The sequence below is a fragment of the Mastigoproctus giganteus genome, chromosome 6, assembly GCF_048544385.1.
Source record: "Mastigoproctus giganteus isolate SK-2022 chromosome 6, ASM4854438v1, whole genome shotgun sequence".
Classification (NCBI taxonomy): domain Eukaryota; kingdom Metazoa; phylum Arthropoda; class Arachnida; order Uropygi; family Thelyphonidae; genus Mastigoproctus; species Mastigoproctus giganteus.
The window spans coordinates 28,053,583-28,075,617 of record NC_143580.1 but is presented as its reverse complement, the minus strand read 5'-3'; the positions used below and the strand labels follow the sequence as shown (position 1 = coordinate 28,075,617).

At 36.0% G+C, this 22,035-nt stretch overlaps 1 protein-coding gene across 1 annotated transcript in view; it reads left to right on the top strand.

Annotated features, from left to right (window-relative positions):
* Positions 1–22,035, top strand: part of not (ubiquitin carboxyl-terminal hydrolase nonstop) — a 269,611-nt gene that overhangs the window by 50,914 nt on the left and 196,662 nt on the right. Inside the window, exon 2 of the mRNA XM_090375042.1 lies at positions 9,102–9,234. Within this exon, the coding sequence (XP_090231168.1) occupies positions 9,102–9,234 (133 nt within the window). The remainder of the gene's footprint in view (positions 1–9,101; positions 9,235–22,035) is intronic.

Sequence of the window (22,035 nt, the reverse complement as noted above, 5' to 3'; positions counted from 1 at the left end):
GAATGTTAAAGCTACATTTCAGTTCCTTCTCCAGCTTTGACTACATTTAGTTGCTTTATAGCAGTCCTGGCTTGAATGGTTCCTAAAGAGAAATTTATAAAATGCGACAATTGTTTGGTAATAGGGTGTCTTGTTATAAACTTACATAATTTAATTTTATGATATATACTAGAACTTCTCTAAAATGTACAGTTTTTCTCTCTGTTTATTGGCCTTTTAATGTCTTTCGTTCACTGATTATTTAAATATTTTGATATGCAAAGTGCATTCCAGAGTTTATTCATGTATCGGAACTTCATATATTTAATAACTCATGTTATGAGGATTCATTCCTGGCCTCCTACCATTCCATACTATAAACACACTGTAACTTGCCACTTGTATTGTAAAAAGAGAATATTTATACTGAAAATAATATACTTTATTTTGTGTAGTATTAAAATAAATACATCAATAAAAGAACAGTGTATTGTATTTAGTCTTATATTCAATCGTAAGATTCCCCTTCCACATTTCTCTCTCTCTCTCTCTCTCTCTCTCTCTCTGCAACTTCTCTTCATGAGAGAGAGAGATTGAATCAGTTATTGTTTTTTTAAAGCAAAAACATTCTGTAAAAAGATTCCAATTATCAAAACTTGTGTTATTTGTCATTTTAATCTCACTTTGGAAGTTATCTGGTGTATAAATTACAAAAAGATACAGGATGAAAAATGATAAATTTAATTTATCAGAGATTAAGTCAACCATTTATACTACTTATAATAATGGGCTTTGAGATTTTAATGTTCAGTGCAATTGTGATTTATGCAGTCTTATTTTGTATGATTTGAAATAATGCACCCTTATAATATAAGTAATAATAATAAATAAATCCTATTATACCCATAACAATTAACATGCTGTATGTTCACATAGGGTCAAAAAACCCTTACAAAATTAATTGCTTACTCGAGAAATCAAAAGATTGATTGATTGTAGATCAATCAATCTTTTTAAATTAGGTTTAAAATAAAGTTCAGTGTTTTACATTTTAATTTGTTTTTTATGTTCACATTTTTATTTTTTAATTTAGAGTTTTCTTTTGAATTTACAGGTTACCTGTATTTTTATTTGCAGTGTTATATAGGTAATGCATGTTATTTTTAATGAAAATAATGTGAAAAAATGAATTTTTTATGAAAATAATTTTATCTCATACAGTACATGTAAATTTTCATTATAAATTTCATTTAATTTTATCTTATTTACGTTAATTATAAAAATAAAATTATTAATTTTAATTTATTTGCATAAAATAAGCTGATAAATGTTTGTTGGTGACTATTTATGCATTTGCAGATTGCATTCCCCTTCACATTTTATTGTATTTCTGTGAGATAATGGGTCTTAATTTGTGTGAATCTTTGTTTATGCACACTTCCCAGGAATGCAACCCATGCATAAATCATGACCACCCTGTATGTAACACTTTCAAAATCAATCAGAATTGGAAATTTTTTTTTTGTGCAGAAATGAAATTAACAGTACAAAACTGAATGTGTCAAACGAATGCAAACTACCAGTAAACTCAAATATCTTTATCTTTGTAATGTAGGTCTGCTTACTTGAGTAACTTTATGCCTTTGTAACAATAAACATTTCATGGTGCTGCTTTCTTGGAAAATTACTCAGGTAAACCTTCTGCTATCAGAAAGTTATTTAATTTTAGCAGTTGCATAAGTTCATTTGATCTTTTATCTTTGTATCTTTAATTTCATTTCTGCTCAGACAATCATTTTTGATTATGAAAGTGTCATATACTTAATCTCTAAACCCATTATCTTAAGTATTATAAATGGTTATTTAATCAACAAGAAACTGTTTGCACATTGTGGAACAGATTATTGCTCCAAAAAAAAAAAAAAAGTCATCAATTAAAATAACACTATAAGGAAAGCCATTATTTAGTATGATGAATTGGGCAATGATTACATCAACAATCTGATACACTCCAAGCAGATAGTGCAAGATGCAAGGAGATAATTAAAGCTGAACCACCTAGACACTGTGAGATCCCCTCACAAGTATCTAGGTGGATCAGCAAAATACTAATCTTTTATAAAAGACCTAGAGGCATATGTTGTCAGATTTTGTTTACTGGCATCATTGCTTTTTTTCCTCCCCTCCTTTTATTTAATGTTAACTCAGGACAATAACACCAAGGTGTGCATTTGACTTACATTGTATTTCTATTATTTTTTTGGTTGTTTTGTAATTTCTGTTATTAAAATAATATGGTATTTAATCATTTTTATTCAGTTTATGAGAAAAAGGTCTATGAGGGCTATTAGTTTTAGTAGTGGTAAATGATGCAAAAAAGCAAGTTTATATACATTATCAGCCAAAAAACAAAGTCACCTCTTCCCATATCATTTGTCTATCCCATCTGACAGTTTGGGTAGTTCTTCCTTGAATTTATTTAAACTACCTACTTCTACAACACCAAATGGAAGGTTCAAATGATCAATTACATGTTGGTTGAAGACAAATATCCATACATCTATTCTGCAACTACCCTTAAATTTGAATCTATGCCTTCCTTATGTACCTAGTCCAAGAGAAAAGATTCCATTAAAATTGAGCTTAATCAATCCATTCGAGCATTAAACACCTCATTGAGATCCCCCTTCACAGGTATCTAGTCTGCAGACACTGCAATTTGCAGGACTAAAATCTTTCCTCATAAGTGCACATTTTGTTCCCTTGACTAATCTTGTTCCTCTTCTCTGCACCCAACAGATCCATATCCTTCCACAAATGAAGCTTCCAGACCTAGCATTACCATTTAGCATTAATAGAGGCACACGTTGCAAGAAAGCAAGCTTATACAGCATCAGTCAAAAAAAAAAAAAAAAAAAAAAAAAACCGTTCCCATTTCACTGATCCATTTATTCCAACTGTTTTGTATAGTTCTGCCTCGAATTTATTTAAGTTATCAACTTCCACAACAACCGATGGAAGTTTGTTCCGGCAATCAACTACCTGCTGGCTAAAGGCAAACTTCCGCACATCTGTTCTACAACTGTCTTTCCTCAGTTTGCATCTATGCCCCCTCAAGTTTGTAATCTGAGCAAGAGAAAGAATCCCATCACCATTGAGCCTGCTCAATCCATTCAAGGCCTTACACACCTCAATCAGATTCCCTTGCAGGTGCCTAGTCTCCAGAAGCTGCAATTTGCAGAACTTAAGTAAGCACCTCCTCAGGTGGGAAGGAGCAGCAGTGCGTAGCACACACTTCTTGATTAGACCGGGGTTCGAGCCCGTCACCACAAAATACAGAGGATGCGGAAAGGTCAGGGAATGACCACCGCATATTCCTGGAGCAATATGGCCTTAGTTGCTAATGCTCCTAAAAACCAAATAACAACATAACAACATAACAACAGAACTTAAGTCTTTCTTCATAAGAGCCCTTTGTTCCTTTCACCAGCCTTGTTACACTTCTCTATACTTGTTCTAGCAACTCTACCTCATTCCTAAAATGAGGCTTCCAGACCTGTATGCAGTATTCAAGGTGTGGCCTGACCATTGCCTTATACAAGGGATAATCACTTTATCCCTGCTCACAAAATTCTTGTTTATCATTGATAAGACCCCATGATCTACTCTGGCAGCCTGTCTGCACTGCTCAGAAAACTTCATATCTGACTGAACAAATACCCCAAGGTCTTTTTCATTTTCTATCACCACACAGCTGTGATAGAAAATGAAACTTACTTCTACTCATATGCAGTACTTTGCATTTGTCAATGTTAAACTTCAGTTGCCACTTCTCAGCCCATCTATCCAACTTTTCCAGATCCTGTAACAGCAGCATACTGTCAGTACTGTTATTAACAACCCTGCCAACCTTTTTATCATTTGCAAACTTTGACATTAAACCTGATATACCTTCATCAATATCATTGATAAATATACAAAACAACAATGGGCCCGACACCGAACCTTGAGGGACACCATTAATAACATTAGTCCACGTAGGGCATTGTCCATTAAATACCACCCTCTGTCTTCTCCCACTCAACCATCCTTTTATCAAGTGTAGCAACTTGCACTTAATGCCATACTCCAATTTGTACAGGAGTCTTCCACGTGCAGCAGTATCAAAAGCTTTCCTGAAATCCAATTGTATGATATCAAAATTATTTTTTGCATCCAGTTCCTTTGTGACCACATCATAGTATCCAATCAGATTGGTCCTACAAGACTTGCCATTGACAAACCCATGCTGTGTCTGAATTATTACTGCTGTCTTGTCTTGTCTAGATGATCCTGCAATGCCTCTTTAACAGTGACTTCATTATTTTCCTTGGAACAGAAGTAAAACTAACAGGTCTAATTACTCATGTCACCCTTTGATCCCCCTTTGTGAATTGGAGATACATTTGCACATCTCCAGTGCGTGGGAACTTCCCCCGAGTCCAAGGATGCTCTCATAATTATGGCCACGGGTTTGCTTACTTCCTTTGCTGCCTCCTTTAATATAATTGGATAGATCCCATCCACCCCAAGCTGCCTTTCTTATGTTTAACTTCAACAATTTCTCCTGCATTTTGCTCTCAGTTATTACAAAATCATTTAACTTCCTGTTAGAGTTTGATAAACATCTGGCCCTCTCCTCCTTGAATAACTGCTTGCATGAATGTAGATGCAAAATACTCATTTAGTTTGGCAGCTGTTTAGATGATCTGAGAATGATCATCTAAAGAGTAAGATTTACCAATCTTACTTTTAGAGTTTATATAAGTAAAGAAGTCTTTGCTGTTTTACTTTGCATCCTTTGCCAAAGATTTTTCATCATCTGCCTTTGCTTGCGTAACCTCCTTTGTCACTTGATTACAGACTAGCTTGTATCTACCATAGGCTTCTGTGTTGCCTGACAATTTGTGCGCATCCAATACATTTTTTCTCTCTGCGACAAGTATCATTAGGTCATCTGACATCCATTTGGGTCTGAACATAGAGCAGTATTTCTTAGTTGGAACAAAAGGCCTGGTAGCTTCCAAAATTACTTCCTTGAATGCTTCCAATTTAGAATTTTCTGATGGCAATATCATCAGTTGGTCCCACTGTACAGAACCTAAAAAAAAACTCTGAGACCTCTTAGTCGCCTTTACGGAAGCAAAAACCCTTCCCTTTACCTCTAATGGTGGTTACATCTTTAAGTAAATCCCATATCAGTACATTGTGATCACTGCCACCTAGTGGTTCCTTTATCTGTAAATTCTTAATGCATGAATAATCACTGCTGATAATCAGATCTTGTTGCCTCTCTAACATGCTGCTGTAGAAAACAATCATCCAATAAATCCACAAAAGCCTTAATCTATATCTTGGAAGTTAAAATCTCCCATTATAGAGACTCTGATTTACTGGCACACTATTTCTCTGTCTAATTGTTCATTGTACTCATCAGAGTCATTAGGCCTATAACAAACTCCTACCCTCATTTTTGCTTTCCCGGTGCTTATGTCACACCAAACTGACTCAGCATTGCACTGTCCATCTATGTTATCTGGATGCTCTACCTTATATTTTATGTGTTTCTTAACTAACAGCATAACCCCTCCTCCCTTCCTATTCTGTCTATCCTTTCTGTACACATTGTACTCCCCAAATTCCAATTCTACATCCTATATATCTGAGTGGCACCACGTCTCTGATATCCCAACAATATTCACCTTGGATGTCTTAACCAGCACTTCAAATTTATTTACTGTACTCCTAGCATTGCTGTACATTCAAGTATATATGCACCTGTTCTTACTCTTAGTTACTCTAACACGGTCCATGTATTTCCTTGTTTCATGACTTGTATGTAGTACTCAAGATGTGGCCTAACCATTGCCTTATACAAGGATAATATCTCCTTATCTCTACTGGCAAAATTCCTTTATATTATTAACAAAACTCCAGGTGGGGTCACCTATCTGCCAATTACCTTCAGATCTTTCTCTTTCTCCACTACCCTGGGTGTGGTACCACACAGTTGTTACGTTAATCTGGGATTATTGCTTCCCATATGAAGTACCTTGGCAGTGTTAAATTTCAATTGCCATTTCTCAGTCTATCTTCCTAATTTCTCTAGATTTTGCTGCAGTAGCATACTGGTTATTGTCATTAACCACCTATCAACCTTTGTATCATCTGCAAAATTAAACATTAGATCTTAGACATTAGCCCTTCATCAGTATCATTAATAAATATTGAAAAGAACAATGGGCCCTTGAATTAAATGTTGGGGGAACTGCACTAATAATATTTGTCCAAGAAGAGCAGTACCCATTGATAACAACTCTGTCTTTTCCCACTCAACCATACCTTTATCCATAGTAGTAACCTGCCCTTAATCCCACACTGTTCAAGTTGTACAGCAGTCTTTTATGTGCATCAGTATCAAAAGCTTTTCTGAAATCTAAGTATGCAATGTCAAAGTGATTTTTTGCATCCGGTTTCTCTGCCACTGTGTCCTAGTATCCAATCAGATTGGGCAGACAAGACTGCCCCTTAATAAATCCTTGCTGTGACTGCAGTGTAAATGTGTTTCCATCTAGATGGTCCTGCATTATTTCTTTAACCAGTAACCCCATTATTTTCCCTGGAACAGAAGTCAGGCTAACAGGTCTGTAATTACCTATGCCACCCTTTGTGAATTGGGGAGGCATTTGTACATCTCCAGTTCATAGGGACTTCCTGAACCCAATTATGTTCTCATAGTTATGCTACCTCCCTTAATATAATATGATAGGTCCCATTCACTCAAGATGCCTTTTTTATTTTTACATTTGGCTTCAGCATTTTCTCTTCCACTTTCTTTTCAGTTGTCCAAAATCATTCAGCTCCCTCTTAGAATTTGATATACTTCTGGCATCCCCTACCTTAAAAAATTGCTGATGTATGAATGTAGATGTGAAATACCTATTGAGCAAATTCATCTATAGTTAAACCATTCATATGTAGTGGACCTATGTGATTCTTTATATAAATCTTCTACTGTTTACATACATAAATAAGTCTTTGCATTCTTTGCCACAGCCATCTATCTGCCTTAGCTTGCCTAACCTCCTTTGTGATTTGATCACAGACTAGTTTATATCTACTATAGGCGTCTGTATCACCTGATAATTTACATTCACCCACACATTCTTCTTCTTTTGTGATGAGTCTTATCAGTATATCTGACATTCATTTAGAATGTCAGCTTTATTGATGAGACCCATGGCAGAATTGTTCCATTTCTAATGCTTGGTTTGTAAAACGTTCATAGTGCTGCAATTTAATGTAGCTATCACCTTAGTAGAGTGGACCAGATTGGCAGTGTGAATGGCACTGCTGTGTTCAGCTCTCCTGTCAGATGGTTTTAATTTCAATTTATATAATTTATACTACCACTGTGTGTGTGCGTGTGCGTATGGAACTTGGTATACTACCTCACCAGACACAAGACTATTCAAGATGGAGGTAGTCTTGGCTCTAGAAACCAACTGCTAGAGTTTTTTGCCAGTTTTATGCAACATGTGCTATAGCCATTTAAAATCCTATAAATTGGCTTGGAAGTACTTGAATAAATACTGCAACTATGCAGCATTTACAAGCACAGCATAATTCTCATATTTGTTAAGAATGTATTCTGGGAATCCACATGGAGATAGTTTATAGTGTTGATTGTCAAATGGAACCCCTCCCCCCCAACTTCGCATTTCACATGGAGATATTGGCCTTGTCATGGCTCATTTCTTGCTGTTGTGATCTGATCTGGAATTGCTGCAGCGTGGAGTAATGTCTTGGCTGTATTGTTCTTGTGGCTGGTAACATGGGAAGAATCATAGTGCATATATTGCCCTCCACATGTGAGTTTTCTATATAGCACTGTATTGAGATGTTGGTCAGTCCTCTGCACCATGATATCTAATAGTGGGAATAAGCCAGTTGACTCAGTTTAGAGGTGAACTGCAGAAAGAGAGATATTGCAGCAGATCTGTACCATGGCTCTTGGGCATAGTGGCAAATATATTGTCTGCATATGTTTCCTACATGCTGGTGAGATAGGAGTATTGTAGAGTGCTGTATATGTACTGTGGCTAGACTTAATAATTGTTTACATAATAAGAGGGAATCACATTGCAGAATATTGCAATCTCACTATCATACAGAAGGACATCCTTCACCAAATTGACAAATTATTCCATTTTTGGTAGTATTTATGGAATTTAATATGAATTAAATATGAATTAATTCATATTTAATTAATATTGAATTAAATTAAATATTAAAAATATGAACATTTGTATGTAGGTAGACACCTACAACTTCTTCATATAGGTGTAGGGATAGAGCTGGGCATCTGGCCCTTTGGAAAGCCATAAAACTGCATGAGATGCACCGTTTCACTAGACTTCACTAAATTAAGCATTGTTAGGAAGCTTTATAGTTTTGTTGACTGCTTGGATATTGTTTTTGAATATCACTTCAATAGCAAAGTGGTTACAATCACTGTCCTTTCTCATTGTGTGGAAAAGGCCTGGGTTCAGATCTTGTCATGTTGGGAGAAATTTTTATGTGCATTTTTCACACATGGTCAAGCTAGTTAGTGTTAGATGAGATTGCACTAATAATATGGTAACAGAGTAGGCCATAAAAGGCCTACTATGTTACCAGTACAGACTGCTCTAGTCGTTAAGATTATATTTCCAGGAAAATGGTTTATATTCAGCAAAACAAGCAAACTGACTATAGGATACCTGCAATTACATCTGATGTTTTATAACCTTACTTGGTTTTGTACAAAAAAAGATAAACCAATGTGTCCGAGATCTGTAAATTCATCGACTTCTTGTTCTTATACTTTTCATCATACAGCATTCAGACACTTGGAAATTTGAATTTAGTATAACCTTTCTTGTCTTTGGCTATCCAGAGGAAAAGAAGCCCTGTATTTACTTCGTATTCAAATGTATATTTTTTTTAGGCTTTTTAAACTGATGTTTATACTGAATATTTTAATGCTGGCTGAAAAATTTATTCTATTAATTTTGTTATTGATTAATGTTTTTATCTTTCAGGCAAGATCCTGTATTTGTCACACTTGCAGATGTCACAGTCTTCGTCTTCATGCATGTCTTCACTGTGTTTACTTTGGTTGTTACAATGATAAACATATTCATGAACATGCTCGCACAAAGAAACACTTTCTTGGTAAGTTTTATGCTCTTAAATATTTTTAAATGTTTTAAATGTTTTTAAAGATTATGAAGCCCGTTAACAATATTTCTTCAATGTTTAATATTATTTATTATCATTTTGAAAGCTTGTTTTGTGTTCATTTTAAATAATTTTTATTACTGCTCATTTCCATTTGAATTCAAAAAGAGAATATTTGGTAACAGTCTATGTTGCTTCAGAATATTTAGATTGGTTACAGATGTGATCTGAAAGATGGAAACTGAAGTTTGATTACTAAATGCAAAGTCTTGCATTTGGGGAAAAGAAATTTGGGTGTGACTTACAAACTGGTGGGTAGAGAATTAATGTTGGTGGGTATTGATTCAGAATGAGAAAGAAGTTCTCCTTTAGTTTTCCTTAGTTTTTAATCTTTTTTTTTTTTTGCAAAATTTTTTTTTTTTTTTTTTAGCTAGAAAATCCTTTTGTAAATCCTTCACAAAATCCTTTGCAGAAACCATTTAGCAAATCTAAGCCTATGGTGAAACTCTAATATCTTTATAAACAGTAATCTTTAATAATCAGTTTGAAATAGTATACAGTGAAAAAATTAATGAAACATTTTCAAAACCCCACTGTTCTGCCGAGCACACCTGGAAAACCACTGCTTTAGAGTTAGGAATCATGAATATATCATATAGGTTAGTGCTAAAGTACCACTTTAATGTAGCCATCTACCAAAGTAGTTAAATTAATTAATTAAATTAGCATCGTTTTGGTTATATCTCATATTGTGAATACCGTCACAGTGAGTTGCCCCAGTATTGTACTACCTCGAATAAGTAACACTTCACCAGTGGAGAAGACTACTGTTACTTATTCTCAGCGGATACCACCACCAGAATGACACATATAGGTTAGTGCAAAAGCATCATTTTAGCGTAGACTTGTAGCATGAGGCTTTTTATTGAGGTATTCTACCTCGTAGTGAGGCCTTTGCTCTTAAATATAAATAAGATCTTTATTGTACAGTTCACCGGTACACGCAGGTAGCACGACCATACAATACCCTTCACGGCACCATGCCTAGTTTATATCACTGCACACCATCAGGCATCTCTCATATTGTGAAGTTATACTTCAAAACTGGGTTGTCACTATTGCAACACCAGGGTACCTGCCCACCCACCGAGAAGCCAACACGTTTTGAAACGGTGCTGTCTGGGTGGTGATACCTGCTGAGAATAAGTAACAGTAGTCTTCTCCACTGATGAAGTGTTCTTATTCGAGGTAGTACAATACCATGGCAACTCATTGTGAAGGTATTTACAATATGAGATATAACCAAAACAATGCCAATTTAATTAATTAATTTAACTGCTTTGGTAGATGGCTACGTTAAAATGATGCATTTGCACTAACCTATATGTTAGTCATTCTACCTCGTAGCATGAGGCCTTTGTCCTTAAATATTTTATAGTCTGAATCGTGAATATATCTTAATTTGTATTAACGTGTTGTTAATGTATCTCAAAAACTGCAGACTTCTAGACTTCTTTCTACATCTCTTTCATTTAAAAGCCAAAATAAACATAAACAAACATAATTTTCTGCCTCTCTTTCATTTAAAAGCTAAAATAAACATAATCAAGGTCATAAAAATCATCTCCCTCTCTTTAAAAATCTCATGGGACTGAATGGTTCTGTGGAATCTAGTTTGTAAACCTGTGATCTGTGTTACTGTTGCTAGCAGGTAGAAGGATGCTATTATTCCTCTATAAAATGATTGCAAAACTTCATTTGGAATTATGATATTATAGGTCTGGAAGCCTCACTTAAAGAAAAGACAGAAGATCTATAGTCCAAAGATGATGATATACAGGATGTCAATGATATACAGGAATTTTTCTATCAGGGATAAGGAGGTGATTATTCCCTTGTATAAGGCAATGGTAAGGCCACATCTTGAGTACTGTATACAGGTCTGGAGGCCTCATTTCAAGAAGGATGTAGAGCTGCTGGAACGGGTACAGAGAAGGGCAACAAGATTAGTAAATGGAACAAAGGGTTGCTCTTACGAAGAAAGGCTTAAGTTTTGCAAATTACAGAGTTTGGAGACTAGGCACCGGCGAGGTGATCTGATAGAGGTGTATAAGGCTTTGAATGGTTTGAGCATGCTCAATGCCAATGGGATTCTTCATCTTTCTCAGAATAATCACCTCAGAGGGCATAAATTCAAATTGAGGAAGGACGGATGTCGGATAGATGTGCGGAAATTTGCCTTTGGCCAGCGGGTGGTTGGTTGGTGGAACCGACTTCCATCACTTGTTGTTGAAGTTGATAGCCTAAACAAATTTAAAGCTCAACTGGACAGGTATTTCGAACGAACGGAGGGGTGAAATGGGAGTGGGTTTTTTTTTTTTTTTTTTTTGGCTGATGCTGAATAAGCTTGCTTTCTTGCATCATATGCCTCTGCTAATGCTAATGCTAATGATCATCGTGATTAGCTAGGAGTGCTAAGAATTGATTTTATGAGGGACACCTTAGATGTGGACTGCAGAGTCTGGAGACAAGACACTTTGGGGTGACTTGATTGAGGTGTTTAAGGCCATTGAAGAAAGCAAAATGAATACGGGAGACATATTTGCACTGGCAGGTGAAAGTAGAACAAATGGGCATGAATATAAAATTAAGGGGAAGCAGTAGGAGATTAGATGCTGTTGATTGGAATGAATTGTCTCTTAAGGTAAAAAGTCTGGCACATTCAAGATGGAATTGGATAGTTATTTTTATGATTGATTGAGGTTGCTTTTTTATTTTATTTTATTTATTTAATTTTGACTGTTGCAGAATAAATGTTGGGCTGAATAATACTAATATAGTAGCAGATATTGAGAGTGAGAGATAAGGCAGAGAGAATATAGAAAATGAGAGATAACAGGAAGATACGAACAATAACTGAATGATATCAAAAGAATAGAAGATTGGAGAGGAGATCTGCAATCAGGTGGAGAGATGAAATATAAAAAATAGGTATTTATTGAGAGAGAGAGAGAGAGAGAGGCAGAAAATGGAAAGTATTGGGGAAGCTAGCATCTCGCCACATTTAATTAGTGGTTGATTCTGATGATTGAGAATATCCTTTATGTGAAAGCACAAGTTGTTTTAGTAGTTAATGATCAATTTTAGAAATTGGTATATTAGGACAGTTATACATAGAAATCTGTTATCAAATTAAAACGTTTACTCAATAGCTATGTAAAAAAAGTTAAATCATCACTATAATATAAAAATCAACCTTATGTTTATTGAATATAAATAGCAAGCTAAAGTGATCTACCTAAAGGCCACTATCTGAATGTGTCTGTGCTTTTCAACTATTGACATCTGTTGCTTATGATAAAAAGTGTTATCACTGAAATAATGATATTGAAATTTTACTACTTTATTTCTAATAAGGTATCATTTTATAGAGGAATAATAACATCCTTCTCTTTGTTAGCAAAGGTCCTACAGATCACAGGTTTTCAACTAGGTTCCACACAACCAAGGGTCTTCATGTTACTTTTTTTCACTTTAATCAGCCCTCTCAGCTAGCACTTCAGCTGTCTTTCATCCACTGTTCTTTCATGCAGTGTGGAAAAAGCTGGGTTTGATTTGTGTTGGAAAATTTTATGGGATTTTTCCATACCATGGTTCTTTTTTGGAAGCTCAAGGCAGTTGTCTGTTCATAACATAGAGACATGCTACAATTTGATATCAGGATTACAAGTTTATTTATTTAAAATTTTTCTGACTAATATAAATATATATTTGTCAATGGGAAGATTATCTTCCACGAGAAGCTCTTTTTGGATTTTTCTCTAGCCCACTTAGAAACACTGTCACCCTATAGCAGGAATGAGGAACTTGTATCCTGTGACAGTCTGCTGTAAAAAAAAAAAAAAAAGCCTTTATTTCTTATTAACAAAATGGCCTCTTGAATTGGGAATATCTCTTAATATCAATTTCTTGTGTGCACCAATACCACTGTAAATCAATAAATCACTAAAAGAATCCCAGTATAAAATTAAACCAGTATTTAAATATAATTGTATATTTAAAAATCATAAAAATGCATAAAAATGATAAAATAAATTGAATAAAAATAAGTGTAGACACTGAGATTTCCAAAGCCTAACCTTTCTTCGGTGTATTTTGCAATTAGAATGTATAATCTGCTGGAGAAGAATGCTTAGGCTTTGGAATGCTCTGGAGTCCATACTTATTTTTTAGACTTTTTATTGCAATATATTTTTATTACTTTTCTGTAATTTTATGATTTTTAAGTATACAGTTATATTAAAATAAAGTTTCGTTTTATGTTGTGTGATTCTTTTAGTGATTTATTTATTTATAGTGGTATTGGTGTATACAAGAAATTGATGTAATATGGCATTTTTTCTTATTCCACAATAATCAATAAAATCTTAAGGCTAAGCCAACAAGAGAACCACTGCAAACTTAGGGAGACTTACTGGACAAACTTAGGGAAACTTACTTGAACCCCAGGGGCTCACATCTGGTGAGTATGGGCTTGGCACACCCAGGGTCCTGAGCTGGATATCATCATTCTTCCCTTTCTTGATGATTCCCTTCTACTTCTGACTCTCTCTCTTGGGGTAATTCAGATATTTTTTTTTTTTTTGGCTGGTGTAGCATAAGCCTCAGGCTTCCTTGCACCATATGTCTAATAATAATACAAACTGGTTTCCCGCTACCAGTTTCTCCCTGTATTTTCTGCAAACAGATGCTGCATGTTATTGGTAGTGGTAGTTGAAGTCGATAACGATGTATTGATTAGTTTTTCTCATTATTAAAAGCATATTATTGAAGTTCATGAGTGTTTTCACGGCTGAAATTTACTTACAGGTACACCCTCCAGACTGCCTCAGTCTTAGGGTGTTTATCCCCCACTTCCTGTTGTTTTAAAATAGGAAAATGACTTGTTGATATGGGGGTTTGGTGGCGCATAAGCTACTTTGGCTATAATGCGCCTGGAAAATGACTTCTAATGCCACTACTGATAACACACACCATCTGTAGAAGTCGTTTTTCCTATTTTAAAATAGCGGAAAGGGCGATAAACACCCTAAAACTGAGGCAGTCTGGAAGGTATACCCATAAGTAAATTTCGGCCATGAAGGCATTAAACTCATGAACTCCAATAATCTGCTTTAAATAATGAGAAAAAACTAATCAATACATTGTTATTGACTTCTACTGCAATTACCGATAACACGCACTGAATGTTTACCGAGAATGCAGGGAGAAACTGTGGTAGCGGGAAACCAGTTTGTTCAGTAAGTTTCCCGAAGCTGCTTTTTTTTTTTTTTTTTTATGAAAACTCCAAACACGAGAGATATTAGAACCTATAGTACTTAGTACCGTGCTTGGGTTGGAGGTTGAGAAGACGAAAGAATATATTTGTTGACATTAGACTTGAACTTCCGTAGACTGTAATTTTCAGGAAATACATATGAAGGACGGTTTTTCCAGAAAACGGCAGTTGGTGAATAAATGAGGAAGATGAAAAGTTGGCTCTGTGAGTTTGAAGTAGGACAGTAAATGGATGTTGGCTGGTGGCTGCACATGTTCTGACTGTTTTGAAAGAGAGAGCGGGAATTATAGAAGCCAATTCAGAAGAACAGTGCCCATGGAAATATCTGTAGAAGAGGCATGCAGCAGAAACAGTACATCTATGAGACAGCGAGTGGAGAGACTCTGTTAGAGAAGAATCATTAATTGACCTAACTACCCTCTTCCGTGTGGAATCAAGAAGCCTGAGAGAGGTTTTGGGGACACCACCCTAGATGTGGGAACAATATTCCATGGTAGGGCAGATTTCTGATTTATACAGAGTGAGCAGCTGTTTGGAAGAAGAATAACGCCGAGAGCGAAAGAGAAAACCAAGTTTTTTAGATGCAGAGGAAGCAATATTTGTAATGTGCTTGTGCCAAGAGAGATTAGAGGTTAGAGTAATCCCCAAAGAGATATATCATTTTGCCTAGAAATCGGATTGTTACCAAAGATAAGCATAGGAGCAGAAGAATCCTTTTTTGTCGTGATATAAGACAAGACTGAGCTTTAGAAGGATTGAAATCAACTAAGTTGTCTTTGCCCCACAGGAGAATTATCTGAAGATCGGCATTTAAGGAATTGGTAACAGATTTTCGAGAAGTTGAAGCTGATTGAGCAGGGCAAGGTTTCTCAAAATTGAAAGTGGAATGCAATGTGCTGTCATCGGCAAAACTATGGATAGGATTTCCAGTCAATGTAAGAAGGTCATTAATATACAAGAGGAAAAGAGTGGGGGAAAGAACTGAACCTTAGGGACACCAGCATTAGTGGTGAAGTTAGAAGACAGAGAGTCATCTACTATCACCGTCAGTGAGCGTTCAGAGAGAAAACTGGATAACCAATTAACTGGATAACTAAAAACAGTTGGCAAACCATAAGATGGAAGCTTGTTTAGAAGACCTTTAGGCCAATCATGATCAAAAGCCTTTGAGATGTCAAGAGCAACTACTTGTGTTTCACCGAACCTTTCCATTGAATTAGTCCATAAATGGATAACATAAGCCAGAATATCACCAGTGGATCGACACGGATGGAATCCGTACTGGCGATCGTTGATCAGACAGGAGGTTTCTAGGTAGTTTAAGTGTTGGCGGTTAATTGATTTCTCCATTACTTTAGAAAGAGTAGAAGTAATTGCAATGGGACAATAATTAGACGGGAGGGATTGGTCACCCTTTTTAGGAACTTTGCTGGATATGAGCAAATTTCCAAGCAGAAGGAAAAACACCTTTGGAATAAGAAAGTTAAAAAAGGCGGCAAAGAACAGGAGTAAGTTCAGGAGCACAGGTTTTGAGAACGAGTGGAGAAATACCATCGGGACCTGGAGCTTTCCATTTTGCCCATCTCTGCTCCCACCTCTTCAGAGGTGGGAGCAGAGATGGGCAAAAGTTGTAGCCAATAGCTTTGGCAAGAGACCAGAATGCTTGGCTGCCATTAGAGCAAGAAACACGTTTTCTACTCTTAGCCTGTTAGAAATCTAGTTTGGACTGTTTAATGACTGCTTTACAATTGTTGGGGTGTTTGGTGTAGGCAGAAAATTAAACTGAAGAATTGGAAACAAGCCAATTGCGATATGCAACATTCTTCTCTTCAACAGCCATAGTCTTGTCCTTTATTCCACACTCCACTTTAAAATCTTGTCCTTTATCTAAACATTGGAAAACCAATGTTTAGATAAAGGACAAGATTTTAAAGTGGAGTGTGGAATAAAGGATTCCATTCCTACAAGAATAATTTCACTGACATGATCTGAGCAAATGTTGACATCACAAGTTTTAAAATGGTAGTCCGATCAAGGAAAAGAAGTCTCACAGGTCATCCCATTTTGCATTCTTGTAATGCCAAACAATACGAGGTTGGGAATAGCCATGAGATAAAGGCTCCATTGGAGAAGAGACAATCACCAAGTTGTGATCTGAGGTACCTAAAGGACCATTCACTTTGACCGTGTATTTAGAAGGGTTGTTGGTGCCTCCGTAGTCAGGTGGGCAGGAGCACCAGTGTGTAGCACACGCTTCTTGATTAGACAAGGGTTCGAGCTGGTGACCACCAAATACGGAGGATGCGGAAAGGTCAGGGAATGACCACTGCATATCCCAGAGCAAAATGGCCTTAGTTGCTAATGCTCCTAAAAACCAAATAACAAACAAGAAGGGTTGTTTGTGAGAAAAAGATCAAGCGTGTTGGCTTTTTGATTAGGATTGTCCGGTATTCTTGTAGGTAAATGAAAAACCTGTGCAAGGTTATTAGAAATTTCAAAAGCATCAGCATCTCGACCAACTGGGTCGGTGTGACTAGAAAATGGAAGCCAGCTGGAGTTGTGAACATTAAAATCACCAATAAAAATTTCCTCACTGTTAAGAGAGGAAGTCAAACAGCTCCAAGGGATTAGTGGAGTTGGGAGAACAGTAGAGACAACAGATGAATTTGACACAATGGGATAGAGAGATTTTAAGCCAGAGAAGATCGAAGAGAGGAGATTCAAAATTACCAATTCTCTGACGGGGAATATCAGAATGGACATATGTACAAGTACCACCTTTGAGGCGAAAGGAATCATACAGTGAATAATTTGGGCAACTGAGATGAGCAGTAGGTGAATTAACTGATAACTAAGATTCTGTCAGAAAAAGTACATGGGGTGTGGCAGACTGCAAGTGTAAATGGACATCGTTGAGATTAGAATTGAGACCACTTATATTTGTGAAATGAACTAAGAAGTGTTTGGGAGGTTTAGATCTTTTCGCAAATAAGCTTAGTCTATTAGTTTGACAATTCATGGTGTATTCTACCTCAATGTGTCAAATTCATCTGTTGTCTCTACCGTTCTTCCAACTCCACTAATCACTTGGAGCACTTTTACTTACTCTCTTTGCAACTTGACTTTCTCCAGTCCAATTTTCCCAAGAGTGAGGTAATTTTCCTTGGAGATTTTAATGTTCACAACTCCAGCTGGCTTCCGTTTTCTAGTCACACCAACCCAGCTGGTCGAGATGCTGAGGCTTTTGCAATTAGTAATGACCTTGCACAGATTGTTCATTTACCTACAAGAACAGGACAAACCTAATCATACAGCCAATACGCTTGATCTTTTTCTCTCAAACAACCCTTCTAAGTACACGGTCAAAGTGAGAGATCCTTTAGGCACTTCAGATCACAACTTGGTGATTGTCTCTTCTCTAATGAAACCTTTATCTCATGGCTATTCCCAACCTCGTGTTGTTTGGCATTACAAGAATGCAAAATGGGATGACCTGCGAGACTTCTTTTCCTTGGTTGGATTACTGTTTCAAAACTTCTGATGTCAACATTTGCTCAGATCGTGTCAGTGAAATTATTCTTGCAGGAATGGAATCCTTTATCCCACACTCCACTTTAAAATCTCGTGCTTTAAATAAACCTTGGTTTTCCAATAAATGTGCTAAGGCTGTTCAAGAGAAGAATGTTGCATATCGTAATTGGCTTGTTTCTAATTATTCAGTTTCATTTACTGCGTACACCAAAGATCGCAACAATTGTAAAGCAGTTATTAATCAGTCCAAACTAGTGTTTGAACAGGCTAAGAGTAGAAAACTTGCTTCTTGCCCTAATGGTAGCTGAGCATTCTGGTCTCTTGCAAAAGCTATTGGCCACAACTTTTGCCCATCTCTGCTCCCACCTCTGTCCAAACCATATGGTTCTGTTGTCACTTCAGTCAAGGATAAAGCTAGCATCCCATTTTTCTTCCAACTCATGTATTAATGATCTTGGTAAAACACCTCCCACCATTCCCAACCCGCTCCATTCAATGCCCCCTGTGGTCTTCCGTCAAAAGGATGTCAGAAGGATTTTGACGAATCCTGATGCTAAGAAAGCGCCAGGTCCCAATGCTATTTCTCCACTTGTTCTCAAAACCTGTGCTCCTGAACTTACTCCTATTCTTTGCCGCATTTTTTCACTTTCTTATTCCAAAGGTGTTTTTCCTTCTGCTTGGAAATTTGCTCATATTCAGCCAGTTCCTAAAAAGGGTGACCAATCCCTCCCATCTAATTATCATCCCATTGCAATTACTTCTACTCTTTCTAAAGTAATGGAGAAATCAATTAACCACCAACACTTAAACTACCTAGAAACCTCCCATCTGATCAACGATCGCCAGTATGGATTCCGTCCGTGTCGATCCACTGGTGATATTCTGGCTTATGTTACCCATTTCTGGACTAATTCAATGGAAAGGTTCGGTGAAACACAAGTAGTTGCCCTTGACATATCAAAGGCTTTCGATCATGTTTGGCCTAAAGGTCTTCTAAACAAGCTTCCATCTTATGGTTTGCCAAATGTTTTTAAAATTTCTGTCATTTTTAAAAAAATGACAGAAACTCTTGTTATAACTTTTAAGAGGGAGTATATATGTATAGAATCATATGTTAGATTACATGTATTAGTATTAAATTCAAAAAATAGCAAGGGCTTAATTTTTCAGTACTCACCTTGATCGATCTGCAATTGTTATGGTTTGAATGGCAAGAGGTGACTAGCTTTAAGGTGATTGGTTCTTAAATTAAAGGGTGGGTAAATAGTAATTATGATGGAAACGGGATTAAAATATGCGCAAGGAAGTAGAAGTGCACTAACTCCTTCTTTGGTTATCATTAAATTGGGTTAAATTGGGAATCTCTAAATAGTGGATAAGCTAAAAGTCATAACGAAGGACTTTCGTTAAAAAACATCTTTAGTTGGCAAGTTAAATGAAAACGGAACGCGTACTGTATTTAAGAAGAATTTTGTAATCCCGTGATGCACTTTGTTACTTGCGGGAATCTCAGATTGGTGAGATTCCAAACTGGAGAAAGATTGAAGGGAAGTTTCGCATTTATAATATTTAGATCGGAGTGGTGACGAAACGATTCTTTAATGAGGGCTTCGAATTGTAAAATTTTGTAACTGTTTTTTAATTTTAATATGGTAATAGCTGAGTCAACTAAGGGAGTATGGTTGTTGGAGTGGGCATGTAAAGTAAGTTCAGTGCTTGATTGTCCAGTTCTGAAGCTATTGTAGTGGTAGTATGCTCTGGTATTAGATTGAACAGAATTTGATTGTGGTACTACGAATGTAACGGGCATTGCAATTGTGTTGACATTTTATTAAATAAATAATATTATTCATTTCGCTTGTTGGATATTTATGTGTTTCTTTATATTTATTGAAAAGTGATCCAAGTTTGTTATAAGTGGAAAATATAAGAGTGATGTCTGTACCTGCAAATATTCGCCAAAATTGTCCTGCAAGATTACTATGATAAGGAAGGACAAGACGTGTTTTACTATTTATGATGTGTTTTATGGGGTTATTGATATTATTTTTTTGCGATGGAAATGGTATGTTGGATTAATTTTGGAGGGTAATTTCTGGCTATGAATTTTTTTGTGAGATATTGTAACTCATTGGATAGGGCATGTAAAGTTTAGAGCATGGATTCAACTTTGCGATAAAAAGCCATCAATATCCCATAAAAGAAAGTATTATTGAACTTCAAACAAAACTCGAACATCACCCTGACAAATGGCACATTTTACATCAGACTAACACTATTATTAACTCAAAACTCCCCTCCCAATCTAATATATCCAAACAACAACTCAATGATATTCATAAACTAATTAAAATCCCCGACATTATTATCCAAAAAGCAGACAAAAGAGATACCATAGTAATTTTAGATAAAGCCACTTATATAGAAAAAATGGAACAAATTCTAGCAGACCAAGACACCTATATAATTAATAATTCCTATAATATATCCAAATTAAGAAACAAGCTTGACATTATCCTTAGAAAACTCCGGTCTAATAAAGAAATCACCCTACATACCTTACAGCAGATTGGCATACGAAGCAATGTTCTCCCCCATATGTTTGGAATTACCAAACTGCGTAAACTGGGCCACCCCTTAAGACCAATTATTTCTTTTAGTAAATCCGCCTTTGCAAACCTATCCTCATTTCTATTAAAATCATATCTCCACTCACCAGGTTTTCCAAATTTAAAATCAGTAATACCAACCAAGCCTTTGAGAAAATTAAAACCACCATAATCGCTGACGATGATATTCTAGCATCGTTTGATGTCGTATCACTATACACCAATGTACATATACCTTTCACCTTACAAGCCCTTCGTGGATATTTAACTTCCGACAATAGTCTCATTAATCGCACCTCCCTTTCTATAAACAATATTTTAGAACTCACCTCTCTACTATTAGACGCCAGGCATTTCAGATTTCACAGTCAGATCTTCCAACAAATATTCGGGTTACCCCTGGGCTTGGGCATCTCTGCTCCCCTTTCCGAAATTTACTTAGCCACAGTTGAAAATAAAATCCTACAACCTTACCCTTCTGAGATAAAGTTATACATGCAATACGCCGATGATGTACTTTTAATAGGAAACAAAACTATAATTGATAATCTTTTTACAAAATTCAATTCGATTCACGACAGACTTAAATACACACTCAAAAAGAAACCAATAAACAAATTAATTTTCTCAATCTCACCATATATAAAACATGTACTAAACTAAGAACTAAGATTTATAGAAAACATACACACACAGGAAAATTCCTACATTTCACATCACACAACCCTTTCAACATAAAAAAATCTGTTCTCTATAACCAAATCTACAACGCCATTAAATTCAGCACCTCACAAGACGAACCTATCCAATTAACCCCGGGGGCTCACATCTGGTGAGTATGGGTTTGGCACACCCAGGGTCCTGAGCTGGATATCATCATTCTTCTCTTTCTTGGTGATTCCCTTCTACTTTTGACTCTCTCTCTCTCTCTCTCTCTCTCTCAGGGTTACTTGGGAACTTTTTTTTTTCCTGGTGCATCATAAGCCTCAGGCTTCCTTGCATCATATGGATATTAATAATAATAATAATAATAATAATAATAATAATAATGAGTTACAATATCTCACAAAAAAATTCATAACCAGAAATTACCCTCCAAAATTAATCCAACATACCATTTCCATCGCAAAAAAATATTATCAATAACCCCATAAAACACATCATAAATAGTAAAACACGTCTTGTCCTTCCTTATGATAGTAATCTTGCAGGACAATTTCGGCGAATATTTGCAGGTACAGACATCACTCTTATTTTTTCCACTTATAACAAACTCGGATCACTTTTCAATAAATATAAAGAAACACATAAATATCC